Raw genomic sequence first — 22,039 nt, 5'->3', positions numbered from 1 at the left:
CGTCAGTATAACATAACCACACACTTTTAAAATTATGTTTAAGAATAAACGAACAAATTGGAACAACATTTTGTTGACATCTTTGACAGAGACAGAGAAATAAGATTATTAGAAAACAAGAGTGCACACGCTGAAATGTCTCGCCTTCTTTACTAATCATTGATATCATATTGATAGTCCCAAATATAAAGCTTTATTGCACATGACACATAAACTTAAAATTAACAAAGAAATCTAAACATTGACCAATGAACCATGAAAATGAGGTCAAGGTCAGATGAACCATGCCCGACAGACATGTACAGATAATAGTTCTTCCAGACAACAAAATAGTTGACCTATAGCTTATTGTTTTAAAAAAAATAGACCAATAAAAAAATGATAACACTGAGCAATGAACCGTGAAATGAGGTCAAGGTCAAATACAATCTGCACAATTGACAGATAGATCATAAAATATATCCACAAACACCACATATAGTTGACCTATTGCATATAGTATTAAAAAAAAGACCAAAATTCAAAAACTTTATTTTGACCACTGATACCATGAAAATGAGGTCAAAGGCCAGATGAACCCTGCCAGTTATACATGTACACCTTACAATCATTCCATACACCAAATATAGTAGACCTTTTGCATATAGTACAAGATAAAAAGACCAAAACTCAAAAACTTAACTATAACCACTGAACCATGAAAAACAGATCAAGGTCAGATGATACCTGCCAGATGGACATGTTTACCTTACAGTCCTTCCATACACCGAAAATACTAGACCTATTGCTTATAGTATCTGAGATATGGACTTGACCACCAAAACTTAACCTTGTTCACTGATCCATGAAATGAGGTCGAGGTCAAGTGAGGAACTTGCAGGGTACGCAGATACCAAATATAGTTATCCTATTACTTATCATTTTTTCATAAGAGAGAATTTAACATTACAAAAAATCTTAACTTTTTTTTCAAATAGTCACTGAACCATGAAAATGTGGTCAAGGACATTGGACATGTGACTGACGGAAACTTTGTAACATGAGGCATCTATATATACAAACAAAGTATGAAGAATCTAGGTCTTCCTCCTTCTAAAATATAAAGATTACTATCCTTACAGAGGTGGATCTAGGGGTGGGTGGGTCAGTTGTGGTATTGGGGGTTGGAACTCCCCTTTTTTTTTGGCGATCAATGCATTTGAATTGGGACAGTGGTTGGAACCACCCCTTCATCCTAGGTTGGGAACACCCCCCCCCCCCATTTTTTTTTATAAATGGCTGGATCCGCCGTTGCTCTATGTATAGCTTTCTGTTGCAGACTCTACAAAAAAGGATGCAGAAAGTTAACTCCTATCAATGAAAGTGTTCAGGTATGATATATATTATGTTTTTGTTGTTGTTGTTTTTTTAAATATTTTCAAAAATTTGATCTGGACACTAAATTTTGGTCATAAGTAAGTTTTTCTGAATTTCTTAAAATTCCATGAAGGTTGAAAAATTTATTTGGTCTAAAAAAACAAACTGAACTTAAATGTTGATGTCTCTAACAACAGACTCTAGGATCCCTATGTCTTGCTTTCACAACATAAATGTTTCAAACTTGCCAAAAAAAGTGTTTCAGGAGATAATTTTTTCAATAAAACTCATAGACTAACAGGGGGAGTCAAAAGGGAAACTAATTCAACATAAAACATTGATCTTAGCAACATCTTGCGAAACAAATTTCTACTGCAAGAAATCGGTTTAGCAGAGGAGAAAACAAGAAAAGTGTAAAGACTCAACAATAATCAAAAACAAATGGCCTCAAAAGAAAAGTGAAAAGATCTTATTAGCAATACTCTAATAAGATATATTTTTTCATTATTCATATATATCAAATACTATAAATAACTTAATTTTAATTTCAAAGTTGATTTAAATAAATTGTCTTTCTGTCTTTCATTCACCATCTGACAAGTCCATGAATTCTTTATCAAACTGCTCCACAGAAACCTGAAATATAGAGATAATTCTGTTCATTATGTCTATAAGATTAGTCATAATAAGAATATGTCCATAGTAGACAGATGTCCTACTCACACTATCATTTTATATGTTCACAGGCCTCTACAATAACTTTTTTTTCCAACTTGTCCTGTAGGACAAGTACATACCAAAATTTACCTGTCCGAATGAAATTGTTACTTGTCCAAAAAAAATTCTATTAAAAATAACCTTTTAACATTTTTAGTTGATTAAAGGAGCAAAACGAATTTAAACAATATATAACAAAATTAAATTGCATCACTGATTCGGATCAGTAAGACTGGTTTCCGAGAATAGTATACCTGTTAAAAATTACCTGACAAAGAAGCAGTTAAAAATTATCGATTGCAAGTAAACATGCTGTAGAAAAAGGCTTTGCATTTGAATAAACAGAATACAAAAACATGTCAAATTGATATTTGTTTTCTTGTTTTTTGTTTATAAAGACTTTGGTCATCAAAGTTGGATTAAATTTATTTTCTGCAGAATAATAATGTACTTGTCCCGTCGGGCAAGCTTGATACAGCTTTTACTTGTCCAACCTTTTTTCCCTCTGGTACAGAACAATCGGTCAAGCGTTATTGTAGAGGCCTAGTTCAGTGTACTGTGAACTTGGGATCAAGGCTCCATTTTTGCATCAAAAGTAGAAAGATCATAATAGGAAACATGTATACTATCATGACTATGTTTCAAGTTGATTGGACTTCAAATTCATCATTGGGGCATAAAAACTTGCCATGAATGGTCAGTATCAATTAAACACACAATTACTATAAATTATATTGTCATTCATGAGGTCAATTGACAGTGTAACAATTAATTTGGTACATGTAATTTTACTAAAAACTTAAATGTTCATCACTTTCTACAACATTTCTGCTCTTAAGACATAGACATATTCTGTTTCCATTTCTTAAATTTTAATATCATTAAGTGAACATGTACATGCAAGAACAGTAACATCAACCTACATGTAATTGACGAGTATCAGCGCAATAACCCAACTAAAGAGGGAACTAAATAGCAATTTTTCAAAAATGGCTATTGACTCAAAATCTATGCTAAAAAATGTCATCTAATAACATGAAAAAGGTATTCTTCATGTACATGATGTAACTAACTGTGTTTTGGATTTTCCTATTCACTGGCAAAAATTAGATTGGTTGCTACTTGTGTTCTGTTAATACTAATGTGTATACATTTGTTTGCACCTGTCCCAAGCTAGAAACCTGATGTTCAGTGGTTGTTGTTTGTTGATGTGGTTCATAATAGTTTCTTGTTACAACACTTGTATTCTCACTTGAATGGTTTAACACAGGTAATTTTTCGGTCCCTTTATAGCTTGTTATTTGGTGTTGAAGGCCACACTTTGACCTATAATGGTTTACTTTTACATGTTATGACTTCGATGTAGAGTTGTCTCATTGGCACAAATACCACATCTTCTTATATCTATATTCTCATTTAATGTATAATCTCTTAAATATAGCATGAAAAGAGTAGTACCAGACAATGATATGTTAACAATTGCTGTTTTAGTGTGAGCCAAGGCTCTGTGTTGAAATAATAGTTTAATTTTATAAATTGTTCTTTGGATACCACATCTTCCTATATCTATAGACAAAGTGATGCCCCTACTCCACTCTGTATTCAATGACTTTCTTTGATAAATTATTGTGTCTGGTAGACACAATTGATGTCCTGTCAGATGCAAAGTGCTATTTTTTTTTTTAAATATCGTGGCTGGGCTTCTAAAATATCGTATATGACTTTTTTTGGCTAAAAATACTTTTTGACACTAATGGTATGGACGGGAGGAAATCTTTGGTATTACAAAAAAGCATACAGTTAGACCAATCAAAATGTGTGAAATAGGACATATTACAAAATTGCAAATGTCAGTTGTTTGTAAAGTTTGCTTCCAAAATGTTGTATGAAAACTTGAAAATCGTTGTCGAATGGCTTTGGGAAAAAATAATTGTACATTTCTTTATTTCTGTGAAAATAATTTAAGTTCTTTGATAATCCAGAAATGTCAAAGTTTTTAAGTCACTGCTATTTACAAAAATGTTCATGTTCACATAAGACATTTTGGCAGCATGCATTTTGCCAAAATATTCAAAGCCTGTTTGTGAAATATTTTTTTCTTGAAAAATTTGTAATTTACAACATTTTAGAAGCCCAGGGACAATATAACATTTTACCACTTTTACCCCAATATGACAACGTTCAACTATCTCCCAAAAGAGCAAATTTTAACAAAAATCAAAACCCTGACCACTTGCACACCTTCTATTTAATATGTACATATAGCCAGCAAAGTGAAAACTTCCTAGCATTCAAACTGTCGGAGAAGTTATCTGGAAATGCTAAAATGCATACATCATGAACATGTAAATACTAGGAAAATTAACAGAAAAAAACTTATAAATTTTACCTTTCCCTTCTTGAGCTTTTTTAGCATTTTGAAATCTTGTTCCAAATCATCGTCATCATTATCCTCTTCAACTTCTACAGACTTTTCTAATTTCCTTTTCTTATTTTTTGTTTTTCCATCTTTTCTATCTTTCTTTTTGTCTTTCTGATTCTTCTTGTCTGACCATGCAACTGATCTTGGAGGTCGTGACTTTTGTTTTTTCTTTGAACTTTCTATGCCTTTGGCTATATTCTGCTTCCTTATTTTTTCTCTTGTTTTGTCCCTAATAAAAATAAAAATGGTGAAATAAATTTAAAAGTGCTTGTAAGCAAAGGGTTAAGACATGTAAGATAGTCTTATTTTTTATCAGTCATTTGTCAGTGGGTGATATAATTGTATAAAGTATTATTAAACATGTTAAAACATTGGTTATAGTTGATTCGACTAGAATTCTGAATAAAGGAAGATATCTCCAATTTATAAAGATGCCTTAAACAATGCATTACATCATTGATATACAGATCAGGGGCTGATCCAGCCATTTTAAAAAGGGTGGTTCCCAACCCAGAGTAAAGGGGGGTTCCAACTATATGCTCCCATTCAAATGCATTGATCGTCCAAAAAAAAGGGGGGGGGGGGGTCCATCCCCGAAACCCCCTCCCCCCCATTCCTCGATCCACCAATGCAGGTGCTGCTGGAATGTTGCTACTTAGAAATGGAAAGTTCACAATTGGAAAGCTGAATTCATGTCTTTTTCAAAAGTTATGTATTTTCTTGACAAGTACACTGTCATGACTGTATAACATCATTGTGTCACTTGAATATCTGAGCATATGAATAAAATTGATAATTTCAGGAAATTTTCAGGGATAGGATGTAAAAGATGTTATAATCAATGCACTATATTTTGTATATATATCTCAAAGGTAATTATATACCTTGGAAGACTTAGATGCAGTCAGTACCATCATGACCATATGGTTTTGATTGCATAAAATACAATCTGTACCCAATAAAATATGTAACAATTTTTCAACCTAGTATAATATTTTACAACTATAGGTAACCTTACGACCATGGTTTAACTCTGAATCTGTTAAAATTACCTAATTAAAAAAAAAAAGATGTAGTAAGATTGCCACTGAAACAACTCCCCACAAGAGACCAAAATGACACAGAAATTAACATTTATGGGTTGCCGTAACTGTAATCTTGTAACCTTATTTGCTTATAAAATATGTACAAGTATATATATATATATGTGTATGTGAGAAAAAATATCATCAAAAATAAAACATATTAAACATGTTAAATATTTACAGCTCCCCCAAAAAACACTCTTTAAATTGTCATTATTGAGCTTATTGACCAATTGTTAAAACATGTATGGCGTAGACTGAAAATGTAATGTAATATCGTGTATATATATACCTGTAAGGAATTTCAGATAACTCCACTTCAGTAGGTTGAAAATTTTCTAGAACTTTTCCCTTCAATTCAGGCATTTTAGGGATTTTCAAAAGTCCAAAACCTGTCGCTAATTTCCCAAAGTCCAATAATTTCACCCGAAAAATCATACTACACTCATGTTTAATGTATGACTGTACAAAAGACACATAAGCTCGAGCACCCTTTTCAAATATAGCTCTGTCTTTTAATGCCAAATTTTGCAATTTCGGTAAATAGTTATTTACATCGTCCTTCTTTATCAAAGGTCTTAAATACACTTTCTGATTTATTTCAATGAACTTCACATAAGTTTCCTCTGCTGGTAATAAGAAGACGAGAGCAGTTCCTATATTTCCGATTCTAGCAGTTCTTCCACATCGGTGAACGAACGATTCTGCCGACTTGGGAGGATCATACTGTATAACCCAGTTGACATCTGGAATATCTATTCCACGTGCCATAACGTCTGTACATATTAATAGTCCACTTTCTAATTTTCTGAATTTGTCCATAATCTTGTTTCTTTTTTGTTTCAGTTTACCATGGATACTCAAGACCTGGAAAAAAAATATGGCTATTGTTTTTTGTTTGAATTGTTTTATCATGTTGGTACCTTTCATAGCTGAAAATCAGTAAGGAGTAATCATGGTAATACTCATAAAAGTCCTGTTTAATAACTTACTTTAAAAAAAATTTGTATATATATATTCAACATATTCTTGACAAAGTAAATAAAAATTGTTATCATGACTATATCTGCACTGTCTATACTACATGTATCCAATGCCTATTTTGTATCATCATGACAGGCCCTTAGCCAGGAAATTTCAAGGGGGCGGTATCTTGACTTGCAAACTCAACTGTAACAGTCACAATTCAAACAGAACATTGACTTTAACAGTGCTGCTTTGTTTTTCAAAGGGGGGTTCATATGAACTCCCCCTGCAGGCTACGGGAATGACATGAATAAAAATATTTTTTGTTACAAGTACATAGTATATAATAATTATGTAACATTCAAATATCTCTTGTGTTAAAATAAGGCAACTTGCAAGTGTGACCTTTATAATAAGCTTAAAGCATATTGCAGCTTTATATTTGGGCCATTTAAAAAAAAATGAAGCTTTTTACTTTTTGTGGTATATTTTTATATTAGTTAAGTTTAGAATTATAACACAGGTGTTATAAAATGCAGGATAGTCAGGGCTAGCTTGCTGCAAAGTGTCATGAAGATATCTCAAACCACTGCAGAGAAATGTTTTAAAAACAGGTCTTTTTTGTCAGGAGTGTGACGCTTTTAGCGTGACATTTAAAAAAATAGAAATTTTCAAAGTAGTATTGAAAAAAGTGGATCGTTTTTATGCTATACTGAAATATTTCTGGTAGTTGCTACATTATTAGTCTTAAATATTTTGGTAATTTTGTTCAATAAAATTTTAAGATAAGTAAACACTGACCTTTAATGTGAAGGTATGTACAAAAAATAAAGTCTTTAAAAAAATGACACTTTTAAAACTAAAGCTTCCTTGTAACCATGTTTTAAGTCCAATAATGCCAGTATGGGAAATAAGTTTGTATTGGTATATAAGCTCTATAGTTAAGGGTATGTTGGTGCTCTAAATCACATATTTTATTGTTTTAATGGACACCAAAGAGAGGCACCCAAAAATGTCAGGTGTGTGACAACTGTCTTTAAACATCTACCAAAGAATACATAGGACTTAAATATGTTCTTCTTCTTTATTTTTTAGTAGTGGCTATTCCAAAGAAAAGAAAACAAATTATTACAACTGTGTTATACTTATATCATAGATGTGGGAGTGCATTATATATATATGTCAGGAGTGTGACGCTTTTTTTAAGGCTTTTTCTGTCAATTCATAATTTCACAAGGACAAGTTCAACAAGTTTCTTTGTGTTAAAAATGTTAAAACAAAGTTATATTCCTATCATTTACCTCTTAAATGTGTTATTTATCATGATTGTTTTGACACAATAAGTTTTAATTAGTCATTTTTCTATTTTTTGTGCACTGAGTAATGCAAATTTATCAAAGGAAATAAGTGTGTACAACTATAAAATCATATAGGAAAGTGTGGAAATGAATTTTGTACAAAATAGAACAATCATTTTGATTTAAAATGGTATATTTAAAGATGTTTCAAGGATTAACCATTCAGATGTAATTCATCACACTCCTGACATGAATTTAACAATTTAAGAAAAATATGAAAATTAGCTTTATTTTTAGAACAGATAGTTGAAAGACAGCTAGTAATTTAGAAACTTTTGGTAAATCTTAAAAAAATAAAACATTTAAGTCCTTTGTATTCTTTGGTAGATGTTTAAAGACAGTTGTCACACTCCTGACATTTTGGGGTGCCTCTCTTTGTTTTTTTTTTAAATGGTCCTAAAAAGAAAGTCCTGTTCTATGGGTAAAGATATCAGAAATTGAAATCAATGATTTAGCAATGTGTTTAGTGATTTTTTGTGAAAGTTTAAAGCATTTTTCAATCTTTATAAAATATGTCAGGAGTGTGACAAAATACTGAAAATAGAAGGCTTTTTCTACATACAATTACATTTAAACAGTACAATGAAATGACATTTTGTTTTTTGTAAATGATCACAAAAACTCAGGGCTTTCAAAGTTTACTATTGTAACTGAAATATATTAAGATTCTTTTTATTGGCACTAGTTACTATTATTTTTTTCAAATTAAGCTATTCAATTTGATTGTTATTATATGATTTAGCAGAAAAGATGGAAATTTTGGTTTTAAAATTTTCCTTTTTATATTGACTTTCATTTGGAAAAGGTCTGAGTAATGTTTTCTTGACTGTTTTATTACCAAACTTGTTTTTAAGTAGTAAGGTTTCTGTTAAATATTTTTGAGATGTATGCTATTAAAATTTAAGATTATTCAATGTGTCTGTTTCGTTCGGCCTGAAACTTTGGAATTATAAAATTTAAAGTATTGGTAATAGGGCAAGACAAAAAGAAATACAAAATATTAAGTTTGAAATTGGACCCCCCATGTCACACTTTTGCTTCTTTTTTTTAAAAATGGCCCATAGGTACCTGGTGATTTTTCAGGATAGCCTGCAAACACTTTGAGAAATATTCAACACCAGCACAGGTACTGAAAAACACCATTGCTTTTTCTTTCCGATGACACTGAATAAAGTTGACGAGTTGATTCAGTTTTTCATCACTGTCTACAATCATGTAATGATTTTGTAATGAAGATGGTGTCCGTTGATCTACAACATCTTCTGCAGACTTTTTCTCTTTCACGTTAATTCGTACAGGATTTCGAAGACCTGCCCTTATCAACTTTTCAACTTCGTCTGTTTGAGTTGCTGAGAATAAACCTGTTCTTCTCTGCTTTGGAAGATAACGTAATATTGTATTAATACTGGTTTCGAATCCCATATCAAGTAACATGTCAGCTTCATCAAGTACTAACACCTCAAGGGACTTAACTCTTCCGGCAAGATTGCATTGGTTAATATTCTTCTCTAGCATTGCTTCTAGCCTACCAGGTGTTGCTATAATTATGTGTCCTGAAAAAAGTTAGAATTAAATTAATAAGTTGCACAATAATCATGTGTTACACACTAATTATGTGATAATTGAAAAGTGGTTTTAACACTGTTCCAGGTTAGGGGGAGGGTTGGGATCCCGCTAACATGTTTAACCCCGCCACATTATTTGTGTATGTGCCTGTCCCAAGCCAGGAGCCTGTAATTCAGTGGTTGTCATTTGTTTATGTGTTAACTATTTGTTTTTAGTTCATTTGTTTACATAAATAAGGCCGTTAGTTTTCTCGTTTGAATTGTTTTACATCGTCTTATCAGGGCCTTTTATAGCTGACTATGCCGTATGGACTTGGCTCATTGTTGAAGGCTGTACGGTGACCTATAGTTGGTAATGTTTGTGTCATTTTGGTCTTTTGTGGATAGTTGTCTCATTGGCAATCATACCGCATCTTCTTATTTATATGGTGTATAAAACAAATGGGAGAACTCTTTCTTAAAAAATAATGTTCTGTTGTAAATTTCCCCAGACATTCCAGAGGGTTACTAAGTTATGAAAATACACACGACTCAGTCTTCATTACAGGACTCTTACAGAATGAGATTAACCCATAGATTCTAGCATTTAAACTTTCATTTTGCAAGATTGTCAGGGGATCAAGGAGAAAAAAAGTAAGACTCCACTGTTTATGTGAGATGATTTATGCAAATGACCCAATGTCAATATGAATACATTTATGTAATCTAACACCTCGTTCATTTACAATGCAAGGAATCTAACTGTCCGAGAGCTTCCAAATGTAATTGTGGTTAGCTACTAAATGCTTAATACCGATCTCCTATTAAGGAGATGGAAAATGCATAAATAATTGCAGATTTGCGTCTCGAGGTTGCAAAGTCTCTCGTATCATGACGTCAATTTGAAAATAAAAGCGAAAATGTCTGAATCAATGGGTCACTGTGAAAACTGTCAAAATATGAGAAATTAAAGGGTGGCAGGTAGATAAAATTTACATGAATGAAGAGATAAATGAAAACTGAGCAAATTGATATCCAATAGACAACTTTCGAGTTCGATGCAATTCCGTCAAAAACTCTAGTTTTAGTGAATGTCATTTGTGCATTTAGGGGCCTCGTCACTTCCATTCCAATGTAGAGCTAGTGGTTGGAAAACTATAACTCTATATTGTACGAATTAGTCGTCAGATTGAATTCTGAAAATTGACAATCGGCACTGCTGTCGTTAGGGAATTGTCCTGGGCAAATTTCCAAAAAAATGGTTCCTTGCATATATTGCAATATTTATCAGCCATGCTGATAATTTGATTGTATTATTTGATTTCAAATGATGTGGCCTGATGTGTAGAATATTCCTGCAAAATTTCTTAGGAAAATCTCAAGTATTAAAAAAGTTATGTTAAAAAAAGACGCCAAAATTGTCAGGAGTGCAACACTTTTTTGTGACATTTTGAAAAAATACTTTTTTTTCCAGACACAGCAAATTGTTTTATGGAGTGATATGCCATAAATTCTTATTTCTTTGAAAACTGTTATATCTTAGCAATGAATTTAGCTCAAAATGAAGCTTTTCCATTGAACCATATTGATACAGATGTGTTTTGAAAAAAAGTTGTGCCATGTCAGGAGTGCAACACGAAAATTAGTATTACTGAGGAATAGAATGAATTTTGAACAAATGACTCACACCTAAACATAAACAAAGGTCAATTCTGTGAAACAAATATGTCCTTTCTAGAATAAATAGTTTATTTACCTGATTATTGATATAAAAAATGTGTCAGAGTCAAGTAAATAAGGCCTCCCTATGAGTGTCAGGAGTGCAACTTTGAAGTTTAAAGACTCGCACTTAAAAAATGCAAAAGCAAATATATGGTTCTGCTTTATTTTTCAAAAGATACTATACTAGATACAAGATTGCACCCAAAGAGAAGTCTGATAGACAAGGAACTTTTCTTTTAGAACCATTTCTTTGATGTCAGGAGTGCAACACTTTTAAAATACCATTTTCTTGGACTTACATTTTAAGATAATTTCACCTACTAGTGACTTATATGCATCTAAACATGTTTTCTAATTATTTAGGTTACATGTTTGAGGTTTAATAAATTCTTAAAGGTAGGTTTCAAAGCAGGACTTAGATCCAAGAATTGTTTTTTGTCACAGACAAACATATTTTTATGCTTAATATTCATATAATTTTCAAATTATGGAAGGTAATTGTCTTAAACTTTGTCATTTGATTAGGAAATAACCATATTTCATTTTACAAGTTTTAGAATGGTTTCATGTAACACTTATTAAATTATTTTAATTGATATAACAAACTATTAATTGTGTTGCACTCCTGACATGGATTTACCATAACAAACCATTTATCACATTTTGAGTTCAATTTTAAGACCCAACCTTTCAATGAATGAAAGATTGGAAAGATGGTTGTGAAACTAAGCTTTAGAGTAACATCAGACAGTCTAAGTGCATACAAAGTCAACAACAACTTCAACTTTGAGGAGTAGAAAATTGAGAAAAACAATGAATTAAGATCCTAATCTGAAGGTTAATCTAGACAAATATAAACAAAGAAAGAATAAAGAAAACAAAACAATGTAACACTTAATTCAAAAGACTTTGACCAGAATTAAATCACATATGAGAGAAGGAAAACAAAACAGAGAAAGTGGTAACAAAAGAGAAGAAGAAACTTGACACATGCTGAAAAAGTTGCAAACCAACAGAAAATTGTCCAGTCATGTAGCAAAAGTACAGATGGACTAACAATACCTAAAAAATCAGAAAGAGAAGTAAAAAAAAAAGACATTATCTGCCTGACCATTCCAAATATTGTGCTAAATCAATTGAGCACATCATATCCACAGCTTCACCAAGGTGGTTGTCAGAGTTAATGAGAACTGATGGCAGCTGAGTACAAGAAATTGATGAGTTTTAAAATGTTGAAGTATAATCAAAGATGAGGAACCCCTTAAATATCTGAAAACTGTTGAAAAGAAAATGACATTTTCAAAGAGTTCCTTTTAAGTTCTAAGTCTAAGTTTTTTAGGTAGCCTCTATTCTTTTTGAAAATGCCAGTTTCTTTTCAAGTTTCCAAATCTATTAAGGATCTCTCAACTTTGTTTCCACTTCAGCTCCCATCAACTTCTAGCACACTTCCATCAGTACTTTAGTTCTTTCTAACTACCTTGGTTTAGCTGTGGCTATGATGTATTCAATTGTTTTATAGGGCAAGATTTGTGTTTGTCAGGACGAATTTTTCCTAAACCAAGTCTTCTCTTTCTGTTTCTCTAGATGGTGTATCTTAACATGTACTTTTACTTATCAACTGGATATTTTTCTGTGGGTTTCAATTTTTTTTGGATTGTGTAAATTTATTTTTCTCTTCTGTTGCCAATCTCTCTATTTTTTCTTCCATTTATTAAAACTATGTTTTTTGATTTCAGGTTAAAGTCTTTGTATTTAAATTAAGTTTTACATTTCTTGTGCTTTCTTTGGTTATATAATGTCTAGTGTGTCCTTGAGGTGGATCTTCTTTCAGATTTTTTTCTCAATTTTCTGCTCATCAAAGTTATAGTCGATGTTGACTTTGATGGTGTGTTTTGGTCCCTTAGTCTGTCTGATTTTATTCTCAAGTAAGTTTAGTAAGTTTAGTTTCATCAACTATCTTTCCCATCTTTTATTTATTTTAAGGTTGGATAAGCAAGATGAACTCAAAATTTGAGAAACTTTCTACGATAAAAATATTGAATATATGCAAACACTTTTTGTTGGGGTAAATTCATGTCAGGAGTTCATAAAAATTAACTGTTTGTTATTACAGTTATAATAATTTAATTAGTATTTCAAGAAACCATTATAAAATTTTTGAAACTGAAATATGGTTATTTCTCTTAAAAATGCACAGTTTATGAGAATCAGCTTCCTAAATTATATAAAAATTCAAGAATTTTTGATTAGGACAAATATACTTAAAACTAATAAATCTATGAGTCCTGCTTTGAAATTCTAAAAGAACATGTTTGTTATGGCAGATTTTACAATAAGAAGGAATTATTGTTTTTTTGTATCCATCAAAAAAGCAATTGCTGAAACTGTGAAACAGACTGTGTAATGGAGTAATGCATTATGTTATTGAATAAAATGTGTCTTTCTGAGTAAATAAAAATAAAAATTACTCTGTGCTTGTGTTTTTTGTTAGAATTAGAGGGTTTTCAATTTCAAAATATTGGACATGGAATAGACATCATGACCTACTTTACTGACATCCAGCTTATTTGGAGTGGAATTTTGAAGTATTATTTATAAGTTGAGCCTTATCACATGGACTTATATTTTAATAAAAAGTCTTCTTTTGTGTTTTAATCATAACTTTAAGGCAGATTTTTATTGGTAAAGGCTAAAAAAGGTAATTTAATAATATTGTTGCTAACGTCACGTCTTTTCCGTCCATTGTGGTATGTCACGATCGCAATTTTCTTGTTGGTTCTCAGACAGGCAATTGTAGTTATTTTTATCCCGGGTTTTATAAATAATTGAAAATAGCAATCATATTAAATTTGGATGACGTAAGGGGGTCAAAGGACTTGAGGAATCAATATCATTGGCTGTTTTATTTTTTGCGAACGTTACTACTTGAGGTTTCCGTCCAAATCAGTGTCACGTGAGCAACATATATTTAGATCTGTAACTCTCCTGTATAGGAGTTACGATATCGCCCTTTGCAGGATTAGATTCGGAGTCAGTTCCTTCACATGATGGGGTAGCAAAGAAGGTTAGTTGTATGTAATATCGTTACAAGAGGACCTTAAATGTATTCCGTCCATCAAAAAGACGTTCGCAACAAAACGTAATGTCATGATAGTAGATGTTGCTAATGTTACTATTACGAATTGGTTTCATGTGTATTCATTTGATATAAAGTACACCTGCAAATGACATTCTGTATATTAAGAAATTCTAAACCAGACTGTACAATTTTATTACTCCAGGCATATATTAAACATCACTGTGTGCATACATTTGAACTTTTAAAGATGTTGTTGCTCATGTTACATGTCCAAATGTCGCTAACGTTACTTATTTTTGTCTCCGTCACGTTAGCAACATGAAAGTAGGAGACAGAACACAATACTGTAAAATCTGCCTTATACAGGATTGCTATTTGTTTATATTTAGGTGTGAGCCATTTAAGCAAAATTCATCTTTTCCTCAGTAACATTATTTTTTTTGTGTTGCACTCCTGACATGGCACGACTCTTTTTCAAAACACATTCGTATCAAAAAGGTTCAATAGATAAGCTTCATTCTGAGCTGAAATCATCCCTAAGACATACTAGTTCTAATATACATAAGAATCTATGGCACATGTCATCATATTACAAGTTGCTGTGTCTTTCAAATAAAACATTTTTTTTTCAAATGTCAAGAAAAAGTGTTGCACTCCTGACAATTTTGGCATTTTTTTTTTAATGTAATTTGTCTAATGCTCGAAATTTAACAAAGATATTTAGCAGGATTAATCTACACATCAAGCCACAACACTCAGCCCATTTTGACATTGCAATCACTGTTATTTAAAAAAAATAGTAGCGAAATGTGATGAGATGTGAATTTATTTATACAATAAGTGATATGTATGATATAGCTAATAAAAATATTGTTTAAATGAAAATAAAATGTCAAATCTGAAAGGCACAAATGTATATAAACACTTAATCTAGAAATCATGGTATGTTTTGATAATGGATAAACTATTTTGTTATGATATATATTGAATGCCAGGAGTGCAACAAGATAGGGTAAAATAAAGTACCTTATATAGGTAATAATTTAAAAAACAATAAGAGTTCAGAAAAATTTTGAAGATTGCAGATCTCTTTTTAAGCTGTCAAACAACAATTCTGATGGATATTTAATGGAATTTAGTTCATAGTTTGGTAACTTACCCTCAATTGTATAAGAATGTGTCAGAAAATCCAATTTAAATATGGTCTGAAGTGCATAAGATGCATAAGGTAAAACAGAAATTACATTCAAATGACAGATTTAGGTCCTTATAAACCATAAATGATTAAAAAATTTAAAAAATCATGAGCATTTTGTTCTAGTTTCTGTATTTTAGTTTGGTGTATAATATGTCAGGAGTGCAACAAAAACAGGGGAAATTGGATGTATTTTCTGTTAGATACATCTTTTTTCTTAAAGGAGCACTAGCTACGATATATATATAAAAAAATAAAGTATGATTTTTTTTTAGATTAATCATTAACTAAATCGGAATAATGAAATAATAATTTGCTTTTAGCAATCAATTTGCTTTAATTTTGTTGAAATAAGCAATTATACATAATTTTTGACTGATTCACTTGCAAGTAAATACGTCATCATCATTCTAACCGGTATTCATGTGAACTTCAATTTAACCCCCTAGCTAGAGACTGACAACGCATGCATTGTACGTGAACTGGTTATTTAAAGAAAAAAATGTCAACAATGAAAGTGAAACTACGGTAAATCATTTGATTACTAATTCGATCCACATAAATCATTCTTATACGGTTGAAAACAATGAGAAACTTATATTTTAAATCTATAAATTCAAATCAAACAGACAAATAAAAATCCAATTGCACGTGCTGGTTTAACCTATTCATATCTTTATTTGTGTTTACATCGCTTATATGGTCATCTGAGGTCAAATCGATAGTTAATTAGATGGCATCTGGATTTAAATACACACGAAATGAACCTAAATATCATCTACCCCATGCTCTGTAAACTGTTTATTTTGAACGTTTGATAGATTGGATAAATGTTTTACATTGTTATTAATCAAATATGAGAATTTGAGTCAAATTGGTGACCATGAATTTGACAGCATTTAAAAGATTTACCTATCATTTTTTTTTGTCATTGAATTTAAAAAAAGGTTAATTTTGATAAGGAGAAGGTTATTTATCAACTAATTGATGAATTATTTTTTAATTAAAACTTTTTTAATTAACTTTAAATGAATTGATACAAAAAATAGCCAAAAACATTGGCATATATCTTTATTCTCATCACCAAATACATAGGTACAGAGAAGACATGCATGTATAATACAATATATTAACTACATAAACATAAATATACAATATATACAACAACAGCAAAGACAAAAAGAACTTATTCAGGAGGACACACTCGCTTGTTTATAATTCGTATAAACTTACATAAATTAATGAGATCTGTCCTATTTGTAGACGACATAATTTCAGTAAATACAATAATGTTTGGCCTTACACTAAAATTTCGATTGATAAATTTATTTCTCTCTTCTCTAAAATGTGAACAATTAATAATGTAATGAAATTCATCTCCAATATCTAGCTTACATAAATTACACTTTCTATTTTCCCTTTCTATATTGTACCATCTTCCAAGTTCGACTGGAAGTTTATGGTTGCATATTCTAAATTTACATAATGTCAAAAAATCTTTTTCGTCTAAAATATTAAAATATTCTTCAAAACACAATAAATTCTTATAAATACGATAATTCAAGGCCTTGGAACAGTTTTGAATAGTATCGTTCCATGTTTGTTTGAACTGATCACACAATCTTACTTTAATATTATATTTCAACCATACATCATTTAAAAAGAGCTGTGTGTTCCAGATATAAGAAAATCCACATTCATCGAATATATTTTTAACACATATTAACCATTTAAAATCTATGTGTTTAGTACAATACAAGTGGTACAGTAGCTTATAAATAATACATGAATACTTTGACTGTTTTCCCATAATTAATCTAGACCAGTAGGATATCATCCTTAATTTTACATCAATAGAGAGTGGAAAACGTCCTAGCTCACCGTATATCATACAGTTTGGAGTGGAAGATTTCAGATTTAGGAGCAACTTACAAAATTTTAGATGAACCTTTTCGACAATATCACAGTTGCTAAATCCCCATATTTCTGATCCATATAAAAGAACAGGTTTTACAACTCTATCAAAAAGATCTAACTGACAAGAAACTGATAGGCTATGAAATTTTCCCCTTTTTAGTATCTCATACATCGCTTTTGTCCCTTTTTCAACTTGTGATTTAATCGCCTTTTTATAATTTCCCGTTTTTGTCAACAATATACCCAAATAGCTAAACTCTTGAACGATTTCTATTTCTTGATCATCTAAAACAAAGTGTAAATTGTCCGGTAATCTTCCATATGAAAAACATAATATTTTGGTTTTGGATACATTTACTTTTAATTTCCAGTAGTTACAGTATTCATTAAAAAAAATCTAACTGTATTTGAAGATCTTCTGGTGTTTCAGACATTAACACAGTATCATCAGCATATAATAATAAAATGATATTGAGAAATACATCAAGTTCATGTTCTAATTCTTCTGTAACTGTCAAAAGGCCCTTACAGTCTTTTGTTTGTAAAAAAATTTCCAAGTCATTTAAAAAAACTGCAAACAAAAAAGGGGACATATTTTCCCCTTGCCTTACCCCATTATTACATGGAAAATAATCAGACTTGCTGTTATTAAAAATAATATTTGATTTAATATCTTTGTACATACTTTGAATCACATTTAACATTTTCCCATTTACGTTGTTTAATAGTAGTTTATGCCAAAGTCCATCCCTCCAAATTTTGTCAAAAGCCTTTTCAAAATCTATAAATGCACAATAAAGTTTTTTCTTTCTTTTCTTCAAAAGTTCAAACAAAGAATGTAATATAAATAAATTATCCATAGTGCTATAGCCTTGCCTAAAGCCACATTGTGTTTCATGTAAAATTAGGAAATCGTCAGAATATTTGTTCAAACGCGCGGTTAGAATAGCCGTAAACAGTTTACCCAAACAACTGACAATGGTAATTGGCCGAAAATTTTTAGGATTATTTCGGTCTCCTTTATTCTTGAATATTGGTATGATATTACCAACTAACCAACTCTCTGGTACAAATCCGGTATCAAATATCAAATTAAATAATGTTTCATAAATATCGATAAGCTGGTTTGAAGTTGCTTTTATGTATTCATTTATAACAGCATCTTCACCACAAGATTTATCGTTTTTCAAATTTTTAATACATTTCAAAATTTCTCCTTTTTCTATATACAAATTCAAGTCATAATTAAGTTGATTAACCTGCTCTTCGTCGAGAGGTGGTAAATCAGCTCCATTATCATCCGTTGGAGAAGCATTTAGATCCTTAAAGAAATCAAATAATTTCTCTATTGGGATATCCGGTTGTTTTTTACGCTTTCCCTGGTTAAGTACTTTCCAATAGTCTCTAGAATTTTTTGTTCTCAATTCTTTCAATTTTTTTGAAAGATTTTGTCGGTATAATCTATGATTTTTGTCGAGAGTTTTCTTGTATATGTTTTCCGATCCAGCCAAATTGGATCTATTTACTGTAGTTCGATTTTTTTTAAATTTTCGTCTAAATTTACGATAATTTTGTCTCGCAAATTTACATTCTCGGTTAAACCAGGGTTTACTCATAGACGATTTCTGACGTGTTTTCCCGTTTTTACTATGAGAAATGCCAAATGTAGCTTTTGCACTTTCTATAAAAATTTCACATAGTTTCTCAACATGTATATTTACATTTACATCAACCCTTGGTTTTTCAGGTTATACAAAAGATCTTTTATTTTACCTTGGTTTATATTTTGCTGAAATTCTATCAATTTATCACTGTCCCACTTTCTTATCCTTTCTACACTTTCTTCTATATAATCAGGTACCTCACATCCTTCTACATTTGTTGCATACACACTAATAGACAATGGACAATGTACATCAGAAAATAATTTTGAAAAATCTACTACTTCCAAAGTACAAAATCTATTTATAAAATTCACATTACTAATGCAATAATCTACAACACTTGCATTCCTGCAAGTCAACTTTCCTTCCTTGTCACCATTTATCCTCCCATTAAGTATAAAACAGTTATTCCCTTTGCAAAAGTCCAATAATAAAGAACCATACCTATTTTTTCCAATATCTCTATTTTTTCTTTCCCTCGGAATATCTAAAAAGTCCAAAATGGACACACTATTTTCTATTAAATCAGAGAAATTATTTGAAGGATCATGTGAGTCTAAAGTAAGAAAATCTTTCTCTGATGCTGTTCGACCATTAAAATCTCCAACCAAACTGACAAATTTATATCGTGATGACAAGTCCAGAAACTCATTTTCAATCTGACTAAAAGCATCCCAAGATGCATAAGACGTGTACTCTGGTGGAATATACACAATTCCAAAAACTGTATCGGTATCAGTGTTCATAATTTTAGAACTTATCTTGAACCAAAAAACAAACTTGCTACATGTATCAATTACCTCAATGAAGTGTTCATATTTCTGTTTGTAACCAAGTAGTATTCCACCAGATTTCACTTTTGCAATTTTTTTTCTATTTTTAAATTTAAATATATAACCTGGTAGTTTTATTTCATCTCTATCATCAAGTTTGGTTTCAACTAAGCATATAATGTCATGACTTCTTAACAAAGTTTCAAATTCAGGATATTGTAGTTTTTTAATAATTCCACAACAATTAAGTGATAAAATATTGAGCATATCAGGAGATGTACTTTTTAAACCACTATTTGACATATCTAAATTTTCTGTATCAAAAGAAGCATTTGTATCATAGAAACTGTCTGTAGTCATATTTACATTTTTATCAATAACATTTTGATTGTCAATATTTTCGGTTTGATCAACCTCATCAATTTTACTTTTTAATTTTGTTTTGTTAACATTCAAAACAGGTTTATTAATGTCATTATGATGGAAACAGTTTGAATTATCTACAATAAGACTTGTGCTTGTGGGTTCTCCCTGACATCCCTAACTCGGCGTTGTACCATTTTGACGACGTCTTTTAGTTGGTCTTTTATCTGGCGTTATTCTGTTGTTCGGCGGTGACCTCAATGGTGATGGAAGGGCTTGGTTTACAGCACTGTCACTTTCCATATGTCTTTCAAAGTCATCATCTTCCTGTATATTGTAAAGTTGTCCATCAATATACAGGCGGTCCCGGACGAGAACTACATCCCTTTGTTGTTGCTTAGCTTCTTTCATTATCGGGAATAGTTTTTTCCTACGTTTAACAATTTCTGCAGGGAACTGTTCACTTATGCCAAATGGGGCACCTCTCAGCTTGTTGGCGTTATTAAGCACAAATTGGAGGTCGCTGTGATAAATGAATCGAGCGACGATCGGGCGAGCACCATTAAGACCAGGCTTACCAAAGCGATGAACGTTTCCAAACTCAATGAAGTGATTAAAAAAAAATATAATCAAAGATGAGATTATTAATTTTTGCATTAAAAGTAATGTTTGGATTTCTGCAATCAAATGGGGTGAAAAAAATATTAATATTTGATAGAATTTGTTTGAAATCATATTCCCAAAAGGTATATTTGATTTAATTTTTTTCAATTGGTTTATGTCAATAAAGTTACAGAACTTTTTTGTTTCTTTATACTTTTTTATATCCTTTTGGATTTATTAACTTAAATGTATATGTATCAAGATACTGTAAAAGAAAATGGACTAAAACTATGTTGAAATTTGACCAAAAAAAATAAATCTGGACCATTTTTTTTTACTTTGCCCTCCTACAGAACAACAATTATTTCTAGTTTATCCTGCACAATGACGTTCACCAAGACGCTAGATGAACATTAATAGTACAGGGATACAGGCGACCCCCTCTATCTGGTAAATGATCATAAAGACGCAAATAATTGACGAGTTTTTTCCGGAGACGGGTGAACTCGAAAGTGGTCTATTTATATAATAAATTACAAGGCTGTTAGTCAGCACCAGAAGCGACAAAGTAGCAAATCTGTTTTGGACAGGCAAGTATCCAATTTTGATATTATACAAGCTCTGATGTCCCACAGCCCCAGCTTTTCTGGAAAAACAGTCGTTGGACGTCAGGGTAATCTTGAACTAGTGGCAATACCACAATACCAACATGGACCTTAACTGACCCAAATTCAGACCTTACTCTGACCACAATGTACATCAATCCCCAAAAGTAAAAGATGGCCAACTACATGTATCTTAACTTAAGTACAAATTGAAAATGTAAATTGCCTCCATTTTTCTTTAAAGCCTCTATCATTTCGTCTTGGTCCTTCCCTCCTATTATGAGAGCAGATGTTATTCCAGGAAACTTTTTTAAAAACTCTGACAAAACTTCGTATATCTGACATGCTAATTCCCTGGTAGGTGTAATTATAATTGCTCCAACTTCATGTTTTGAAAGAGGTTCTTTCTTGTGCAACATTTCAAGAATTGGTATTAGAAAAGCCAATGTTTTGCCACTTCCAGTAACTGCCTCCGCGGCTACATCTTTGTTTTTCATGAACAATGGAATACATGCTGACTGAACAGGGGTTGGCTCTTCGAAATTAAGTTCCCTTAAAATGTTACAGATCGGTAACGAAAGTCCGATTGACAAATTTTTCCACGTGCCAGCCATTTTAACTGGTACCTCTGACAACTTCTAAAAGAGCATAGCGAATTAAGTTCAAGGAT

At 31.3% G+C, this 22,039-nt stretch overlaps 1 protein-coding gene across 1 annotated transcript; it reads right to left on the bottom strand.

Moving 5' to 3' along the window:
* Window positions 1-1,881: 1,881 nt before the first annotated feature.
* On the bottom strand, window positions 1,882-22,025 carry LOC134683164 (ATP-dependent RNA helicase DDX55-like). The gene is made up of 5 exons (XM_063542276.1): window positions 21,596-22,025; window positions 8,973-9,457; window positions 5,873-6,447; window positions 4,463-4,724; window positions 1,882-1,992 (listed from the first exon to the last, which is right to left on the bottom strand). Exons 1-5 carry the CDS (start codon window positions 21,981-21,983, stop codon window positions 1,939-1,941), a joined length of 1,764 nt encoding a protein of 587 aa, XP_063398346.1. The 5' UTR covers window positions 21,984-22,025; the 3' UTR covers window positions 1,882-1,938.
* Between the last annotated feature and the right edge of the window lie 14 nt (window positions 22,026-22,039).

The sequence above is a fragment of the Mytilus trossulus genome, chromosome 9 (assembly GCF_036588685.1).
Source record: "Mytilus trossulus isolate FHL-02 chromosome 9, PNRI_Mtr1.1.1.hap1, whole genome shotgun sequence".
NCBI lineage: Eukaryota > Metazoa > Mollusca > Bivalvia > Mytilida > Mytilidae > Mytilus > Mytilus trossulus.
Note: the sequence above shows the minus strand (reverse complement) of the source record. Positions and strands in the feature narration are given on the sequence as shown.